General features: G+C 35.9%; 1 protein-coding gene across 1 annotated transcript in view; it reads left to right on the top strand.

Moving 5' to 3' along the window:
* The window catches only part of tpo (thyroid peroxidase), a 45,267-nt gene that overhangs the window by 1,435 nt on the left and 33,888 nt on the right, over positions 1-9,944 (top strand). The window contains exons 2-6 of the mRNA XM_016284075.1: positions 196-277; positions 371-531; positions 2,494-2,617; positions 5,595-5,724; positions 7,235-7,441. Coding sequence (XP_016139561.1) covers positions 196-277; positions 371-531; positions 2,494-2,617; positions 5,595-5,724; positions 7,235-7,441 — 704 coding nt within the window. The remainder of the gene's footprint in view (positions 1-195; positions 278-370; positions 532-2,493; positions 2,618-5,594; positions 5,725-7,234; positions 7,442-9,944) is intronic.

Here is a 9,944-nt window from a genome sequence, read left to right as displayed (position 1 = left end):
ATTATTTTTAGTAGTAGTAGTATTTTTATGTTTTTATTATTAGTATTATTATTAATAATAATAATAATAATTAATATTATTACTATTTTTATATATATGTTTTTGTATATATTTATATATTAGATTTTATTATTGGAACTCTCTGTTCCATATTTTATTTCTAATCCTCACATTTGATTTTCTCTGGAAAACTAGTCGTTCCTGAGAGCTTGATTATATCGTCCTTTCAAGAGAGTCTTCAGATGGTCAACGCTGCACTGAATCAAACTTCACAAGGGTGAACAAAAGTCTATCATCATTTTTATAATTTATAAACATTTTATCTCCTAATAAAGACAGTAGAGATAGTATTTCCCTCTTTTTCTCTGAGTTGCAGTTTCGATCCTCAGCCTTCACACATGTACACGCTCTCCAGACGGCTGGCTTCAGAAACACAGCACATCTCCAAATCAGCAGAGATCTTTCACATGACTTTAGGGCTTTTAAAGGAGAAGGCGAGCAGGAGACATAAAAGATCACTGTCTGTGTCAGGTGAGGCTCTTATACATACATTATTGCCTCAGATTATTGCAGTGAATTTAAAGGGATAGTTCACCCAAAATAAAAATCTGCGGTTAATTTACTCCCCCTCAGGCCATCCAAGATGTAGGTGACTTTTTTCTTCAGTAGAACAGTAAAGAAGATTTTTAGCTGAAACTTGGTCCTTGGTGATGCATAAAATTGCAAGTCAGCAGCTTCATGTATTTGAGAATATAAAAAGAGCATATCAAGGAACACAAAATTAATACTCATGGCTCCTGACGATATAGTGAGGTCTTGTGAAGCGAAACAATCATCTGTGCAAGAAACTGAACATCATTTCTGTCAGGACCACTATCGTCAGCATGATAGATACTTAGCATAAAGTTTGGTTTGGCGGTATGGTTCTGTTCTGGGCAAAAAACCTCCCTGCCCATCCATGCAGCCTGTCATTAATGAGCAAGGAGAGCAGCAATAATAACCCCCCTAGGGTTAACAGAACAGAACAATGCAGATATCATTAATGTACTCAATGATATTTAAGTGTAACACTTTATTCAAGATAAAGGAGTCTGATTAGCAAGGAATATCAGAAAGCTAAGTCCTGACTGTGGCGAAAGGTGGAGCTGGGGATGGAGGAGGGGAATTTGCTCCGAAGCAAGCTAAAAAGCTGCTGAATAATACTGAATACAGCTTATATAGGAATGCCGCGATAGGTGTCGTATTCCTATAGGTAGATGTGATCAGCTGAGAATCAGCTGATGCAAGCTTGACTCACGTGACCTGCCAGAACTAACGCTAAAGCTTAATTTATAATATTGTTACCTGTAATCCAGAGCCTCAGGCAAACGAGGAAATCTGATTCTTGTCTGCGAACTGATTCTTTTGGACAGTTCGTTTCTATGAACAGGTTCAATTCACTAGTTCGTTTACGTAATCACGCAATGACCTCACTTATACATAATTATATTATTGAAGCACCCAATAATGATGTGAAATGTGGATGTTTTACATGTCTAAAGCTGAATAAACTAGTCTTCATCAGCTCATCTTTATATATAAGCCATAAGAAACCATATAAACGTTAATTTTGCCCCTTTCATTCAAGCTCTCGGTTCACTCATGCTCATATCAGCGGCTCATCGGTCTTCAGTTCGAGTCGAACTGTTTCCTCGGTTCAGTCAGTGACAGGAACTGGAGCGCTGAATCAGTTAATTCGTCACAGGATCAGATGGTATTTTGGCTCATTTCGAGTCGGAGTGACTGTCAGGCGTCTGAAACTTGATTGAGTAACGTGTAGATCTGTGCTGCTCGAACCGTGAACTGATTCAGACGCTTCAGTCCGATTCACTAAAAAGAACCGGTTCAAAAGAATGATTCATTCACAAACTGAACCGTTTGCCTGAGGCTCTGGGTTACAGCTAATAATGTTGTAAATAATGTTCAGTTTCTTGCACAGAGTGATCATTTCGCTTCATAAGACCTCAATATGTTGTCAATAGTCACAGGTATTCATTTTGTGTTTCCTGATATGCTATTTTGACTCTCAAAGTGCCAAAAGCTGCTCATTTGCATTTTATGAATCACCAAGGAGCACGGTTTCAGCTAAAAACTTCTTTAATGTTCTTCTGAAGAAAATAGTCACCTACAGTAAATTAACAGCAAATTTTCATTTTTGCATGAACTATCCGTTTAATAAAAGCTCCTAAGCACCGATGACACTTGATCTAATGCATTGACATTTTTTAAGTGTCTAAACACTTTATGGGGCCGCTGCGGGGTATTAGCGTGTTATTTTGTGTGACATGTGCTAGAGATTCAGCTCTGTAAGTGTGGAATAATGCAGTGGCATCATCTCGGAAGAGCTTTAAATGTCAGATTTAATCAATGTTGCCTCATCTACGGGAACCTCGGCGGACTGTTTACCCTTCAGTGTTTGAGTTGCATTCGTAAACTCATTAACTGCTTTTCAAGAACTCCTTTCCGTGAAGGCAGTGGAGCGGATAGCAAACCTGTCTGGATGCCCTCGCACTCTCCATCCCACCACCTGCGCCAAAAATGGAAAATACCGCAGCATCTCTGGAGTCTGCAATAACAGGTATCTGACTCCCATCTTAATAATTCATCCATAATGCAGCGGGAGGCACGTCTCGCAGTTTGAGAGCACAGAAATCAGACCTTCGATTAACAGTTCCGCAACCTTTAGTGGAGAGGATCAGGTTGATATTATAAGATGACCTGCGGGTCAGAGCTTCGATCAGATGAGAATATAACTAAACAGTATAAAAATAATGTCTAAACCTTAAATATTCATGCCCTGCTCACCCGGGTCATGAAAGACGTCACAAACCTGTGCTTGCTTTCGTCTGCTGCAACTGCAAAAAATGTTCCCGATCAGTATTTTTGTCTTGTTTTCCATTACACATATCTAAACATTCTTAAATCAATTTATATTTATATCTATATCTATATATGAGAAGCAAAATGACATTAAGTCTTGTTTTCTGAAAATGAAGTGTTTAAGCATAAAACAAGAAGAAAATGTTTTTGAATAGGGTCAAAAAAAATAATCTTGTTTTCCATTTTAATCAAGTTTATTTTTCTGATAATTTCACTTAATTGTGATATATTTTTCAAGAAAACAAGACTTAATGTTTTATGTAATTTTGCTTGTATATTGATTTAAGAATGTTTAGATATTTGTAATCTGTAATTTGTGGAAAACAAGACAAAAATACTAATATATATATATGTGTGTGTGTGTGTGTGTAATTGCAGTATATACTACAAAATGTATCAAAATTAATTGAGTTTATGCATAAAACAAGAAAAAAAGATCTGCCAGTGGGTTCAGTAAAATAATATATATTTTTAAATATAAATATTTTGTCCTGTTTTAAGCTTAAACTCATTTAATTTTTTACATATTTTTAGAAAACAAGACTTAATATCTTATATAATTTTGCTAGACAAATATACTGAATAAAAAAATCATGAAGTTTAAGAAAAACAAGACAAAAATACTTCTGTGTTGCTTCTCACACTGTGAAAAATTATTTTCCAAACAAGTATTTTTTTCTTGTTTTTTTTCAGTAAAATATCTAAACATTCTTAAATCAGGATACATTTACTTGAGAAACAAAATTGCATACGATAAATTGAAAATATCAAAATTAGATGAGCTGCCAACGGGGTCAGAAAAATGATCTTTTCTCCCTTTTGAATTAAGTTGATTTTTTCTGACACCATTGGCAGATATTTTTTCTTGTTTTAAGTGTAAACTCACTTCATTTTGATCTTTTTAACAAGACTTAATAGCTTAAACAATTTTGCATCTCAAGTAAATTATTCTTGATTTAAGAATGTTTAAATATTTGTACTGCAAAACAAGACAACATCAATCTTTTTTTGCAGTGTGGATTCATTTGCATTGCGCTGATAGCTGTCTGCAATCATATAAACAGATTTAAATCAGAATAAACTCAATATATGGTTTTCCTTTATGATGCATATGATTGATTTGGCTTTGGGGAAATTAATCCCAGTTCTCCACACACTGACTCGGCTTGCCAGATTTATAGCATTATTTTACATTTGTGGGAGGAAATGTACCATATCTGTCTAGTTCTGATGCATCAAATTTATATTTTTAATGCAAAAACATCATTAGTTCTGATTAAATCTATCTTCTATGAGTAGTTGAGTGCGGTGTTACATGCATCTAATACTATTTTAAACATTTCTCCAAATTATTACTGGGGCTCGACAAACACTACCACTGCTGTTCATACGGGACTGTTTGTTCTGATCATTCTCAAATGTAGAGATTCAAATATCACATAGATGTAAGCATGCACTCTTTTTTTGACTTGAGACAATAAGAAAACCCCCAATTATCCTAGAAACACCCTAGCAACAGCACTTTTTTTCAGTTTTACATTCTTATGATTTCAGCAATTTTCAGTGTTATATTTTTACTGTTTTAATTGATCAAATATGTAGTATAATTTAGCATTTTTATGATTTAATCAATTTTTAGTAAGTATTTTATTTCAATTTTATTTTATTTGGAAATTATTAATTATTTTAGAAATGTTTATGTAAAAGTATTTATTATAATTTCATATTTTCATGGTTTAACACATTTTTAGTAAGTGTTTTATTTATATGTGCTTTTATTTGGAAATTATTTATATAGTTAAATTTTACATTCTTATGATTTTTATCGTTTTTAGTAAGTGTTGAATTTTGACTGGTTTTGTTTAAATAGATATATAAATATATGGTTAAATGAACAGTTTTATGATTTAATTTATTTTCTGCTTTACAGCAAAAAATTACGTTTGTTTCATAATTGATTCATTTTACAACATTAACATTAATTATCAAACATTAAACATCAACATGAATTATTTTCCTGTTTTATAAACGTGAAGCTGCTTTGAAACAATCTGTATTGTATAAAGCGCTATATAAATAAACGACTTGACTGTGATGTTGAGTTTTGCACAGGCAAAAATCACTCACATTATCTTCAGAACCTGTTAAAGTCTAGTTATACATGCAGTTTTTATGAGAGACCAAATGGAATGTTTGTACTACATTTGTGACTAAATAATCAAAGTGCATAGAGATCTGGTGAAAAGCCTCTGAAATGCACATATCAGGTGTGATGTTATGATTTGCCAAGTAATGTTAGGGCAACTAAGTGCTTAGAGTGAAAGTGCTTGTTATTCTAGTTCAAACCCAAAATGCATTGACAAAAACATTTAAAGAATGAGTATATTTGTTTATATTCGGTTACTGAGAGATTTTATGCATTGCATTGAGCCAGAAAATGAAATGTACAGTATGCAATGCCATTACTAGTCAGGTCCTGTCATTTGTGAGGTCATGCAATGTAGAATTACAGGCCGATGAAGGACAATGCATTTTTGAAAGTAATGTGAGAATATGAATTGCAATAATGCATTGACTGTGAGCTCTTTAGTACAGCAGCTGTTCCCTTATATTCTTTAAAAATGCGATGTCATGAGACATTTTTGATCACATGCATTCATACTGTGTTTTTTTAGGAAGAACCCGCTTTGGGGAGCAGCCAACACCGGCTTGGCCAGATGGCTTCCGGCGGAGTACGAGGATGGAGAAAACCAACCCAAAGGCTGGAACACCGGACGCCAATACAGCGGCTTCCAACTTCCTCTGGTGAGCTGCACGAGAATATCCTCACAATTCATGAAAGACAGGACTGAAACTGATGTGCAGAACAAAATGAGTCACTGTGGGGAGGAGTTACTCAATGCAACTGGAATGAAATGATATGCAAATGAACTCATGTCATTATCAGTCGTAAAAAGTCTTATTTCACCCTTCCACAAATTAAGGCCTAACATCAGAGCAGAAAGTCTTAAATTCATAAAGTCATGGCATTAAATGTTGCAAAATAAAATGAATATATTCTCTGTATTTTTGTCTTGTTTTCTAATATAAATATCTAAAAAACAAGATACATTTACTTGAGATGCAAATTGAACATATGAAGTCTTGTTTTCTGAGAAGTTGAATAAACTCAAGTGAGTTTATGCTTACAATAAGAAAAAAATCTACTTGTTTTCCCTTTAAATTCAGTTGAATTTTCTGAGCTCAATGGCAGATATTTGTTCTTGATTTAATCATAAACTCTCTTGATTTTGATCAATTTCACACAAAACAAGACTTCTTATCTTAAGTCATTTTGCTTCTCAACTAAATGTATCTTGATTTAAGAATCTTTAGACATTTCTACTGGAAAACAAGACAAAATAGTCATTGGGAGCAAAGATATTCAAGCCATTTTTGTGTAAAATTAATGTTGACTTACATCATCAAATCATGGCATGCTTGTTTGCATTGCATGATTATTAGATTAGATTATTAGAGTATATATCTGTGAACACCTGCCAAATAAGCTTGAGAAAACGTTGCATATTAAACACCTCAGAAGAGCTCCATCTCACATCTACCTGTGACACATTGGCCTTTCCCTGCTCTATTATCGCATTAAAAATGCAATGCTGTGCGCTGTTTTAAATATGCACAGCCTCTTCTTCCCAAACGCAGAGAAACACGAGCGTCGCTGCCAGCGCACCTCACTGAAACTATTATTTTAATGAGGCAAAGGCTGCAGCACTTCAGTGCAAGAAGCGCCGTGACAAATGTTCACGTTGCCACATCTCACATTGCGCAAGAGGGCAAAAACACTTCCATCTAATTTCGGGGAATAGCGGTTTAATTGCTAGTGGTTTTAATGACATTTTAACAGGTAAACAAACACTGGCGGAGGGGTATAATGAGATTTCCCTGACTGCCCACACACACAAAACAACAGCATATCAAGACTTGTTTTCATGCATTCATTTTATTCACCACAGCAAATCCTCATGTTTTATTTGCTTAAGCACAATAGCATCAAAGTATCTAGTAAGAATAGAGTTTTAGTGCAAAGGCCTTTTTTAGATTCTTATTTGTCAAAAGGTGTAATAAACTGTCCCATTAAAAAACAGACCAAAACAAAACTAGTATTTCATATGTCAAGCTTTAAAAACCCCTAAACACTAAGTATTATACTAGTTATGCCTATATTTATGTTCAGCATAAATGTTTGAGTGTAAAACTGATGGTCAGCATAATGGCGGAAATGCATCTCATCTGAAGTCACTCTGGTTTGCTTTCTAAGGTTCGAGAAGTGAGCAATGAAATCATGTGCGGCTCCAGCACGGCCGTCCTGGAGGACAGCGCTTATTCCCAGATGCTGGTGGACTGGGGCCAGTACATCGACCACGACATCTCCTTCACTCCTCAGAGCTCCAGCCGAAGCACCTTCGCAGAGGGACGGGACTGTCTGCACACCTGCAGCAACGCCGACCCCTGCTTCCCAATGCAGGTAAACCTTACAATGATGCTGTAAAGTCAACTTTATCGTGTCAGACAGCGTTGAGAAATCTGTAGCTTCCCAAGATACAAGATACTCATAATTTCAACTTCAGCCAAGCGACAAACTCTTGAGTAATGATCCATATCAATCCACAAATAAAACTTATCATAGATTTTGCTTCTCTAGCTCAAATCAGGCCGGATGGCAGTATTTTTCAAGTTGGTGACAGTGTTATTCTATCATTTCTATGCTGTTACTGTATTAATATTTGAATTGGTTTTAAAGGGGTCATATGACGTTGCTAAAAAGAACATTATTTTGTGTATTTGGTGTAATGAAATGTGTTTATGCGGTTTAAGGTTCAAAAACACATTATTATGTTCCACATACTGTACACTATTGTTTCTCCTCTATGCCCCGCCTTTCTGAAACGTGTCGATTTTTACAAAGCTCATCGGTCTGAGAAGCGAGGTGTGCTCTGATTGGCCAGCAATCCAGTGCGTTGTGATTGGCCGAATACCTCAAGCGTGTGACGGAAATGTTACGCCCCTTAACATATTGTGATGCCCTGTCCAGCCGAGCGACGAGACAAAACCAATAAAACCCATTATAAACGAGGCATTTGTTGCATCCAGTGGGGACATAATTACTGATTATAATGACTTATACTGTCTTTTTACGTGTTGCGTTGCATCGCGCCGCTAAACATAAAGCCATGTCTGCGTTTGTGATCGGATTCGACGAAGGAGGGGCCGGCAGGCTTGCGGCAACCACATGTGACGACCCCGGCCCGGGCTGGACTCCGCCTTCGTCCACGGTGAAAGCCAATCCGGTGATCCACAGCACGAAGTTGATGTATTTCCTCAGCGACCAGCACGGATCAGCTCCAGGCATGACGAAGTGGATATCATCCTCTTTTGGAAGACCAAACAAAGTAGTTTCACTTTCACAATGAAACACACAGCGTCTCGACATGGTGGCAGCAACAATACTACAGCGAGAATAAAAGTTACGCCTTCTTTCTTTGCGTGAACATTTGGGCGGCGTTATGCAAATCTTCCCACATAGTGATGTAGACATGTGGGGGCGTGTCAGAACGAGCTGTTTTAGGTAGGTGTGGCTGACTCTTAACTTTTATAAAGAATATCTCTTTGGATTTGAGACTTTAGTCTTTGCAGCTTTACAGATCTTCTTTATGCACCAAGAGCTTGTAACACTTCAAAGAAAAAGGAAAAATTTTAATCGCATAATATGACCCCTTTAATTTTAATTTGAGTTTGTTTTAGCTATTTTATTTTGTGATTTTTATTTATTTTATTTCAGTTCTATTTACAGTGCAGATCAAAATTAGAGAACAATCTATAAATACTTGATTTTTTTCTGAAATATTGTTCATCTTCATCACTCAAAATTTGAAGGAATATTAGCTGTGGGTATACCATTGTTCTACTAACGTGTTTGACAAAACAACCAGCGAATTTAAACAAATAAACATTATTTTGTGAAAAACACAGTGATCGAAATTAGAGAACAGTAACCACTGTAGCACGAAAAACTAAACTTTTGGAGGGTTACAGCTGTCAGAAATGAGTAGGAAGTGTAGAGGCCCTGCTTTACACTTCTAGGCCTCTAGTTTCTCACACTGCGCTGGTGTGATCTTCGTCCACTCTTCTTCATAGTTCGGTGACTGTAGTGGGATTATTAGCCATAACTTTGTCACCAAGGATTTTCCAGAGATTTACAATCAAGTTTAGATCAGGACTCTGGGCTGGCCATTTCATTAGTTCTATGTTCTTGGCTTCAAGGAACTGCTTTACCGGTTTTGCAGTGTGACGGGGGCATTGTCTTGCATGAAAATTGCAGGCTGATTGGGAGATGAACGCAGGGAAGGAACCCCGTGTTGCTGAAGGAAGTTCTGATAAACATTTGCATTCACCTGTCATGTATCTGTATAAGAGACCCAACTCCTGCATAGCAATAATTTTGATCAAACAATTAAATGTCTGTTGTTTGCCGTTATTTCCCTACCAATGCCAAAATCAAACCTACACCCTTGTATGTCAGATGTTAAAAGAAATGTTTTGACTTTAAAACAAAAGTTAAATCCACAAGGTTCTATACATTTTAACTTTACACTGTAAAAAAAAATCTGTGACATTTACGGTAAAATTCCGGCTGCTGTGGTTGCCAGAATTTCACAGTTAAAAATACGGTAGCAATATTTTGGGTTTTACAGACTTAATTTAAATTCACAATAAAAAAACATATTTCATTAACTGATGTAATGTTAATAAACCAGCATACTGAAGTACTAATATCTGTTTTGAACCATTGAAATGCATTGATAACCACCAAAAAGAAGTAGTGATGAGATCAAGTCACATGAAGAATCAAAGCTTATCACAAACATCTCTTCCACAAGCTGAGAAGGAAAATACTAATATATATATATATATATATAGAAGGTGCACAGTGTCATTCACACAAACACTAAACACCATCATGGTGACAC

This window comes from Sinocyclocheilus grahami, unplaced genomic scaffold (genome assembly GCF_001515645.1).
Source record: "Sinocyclocheilus grahami isolate Dianchi unplaced genomic scaffold, SAMN03320097.WGS_v1.1 scaffold179.1, whole genome shotgun sequence".
NCBI lineage: Eukaryota > Metazoa > Chordata > Actinopteri > Cypriniformes > Cyprinidae > Sinocyclocheilus > Sinocyclocheilus grahami.
The sequence above is the reverse complement of the archived record's forward strand: the minus strand, read 5'-3'. Positions and strand labels throughout refer to the sequence as shown.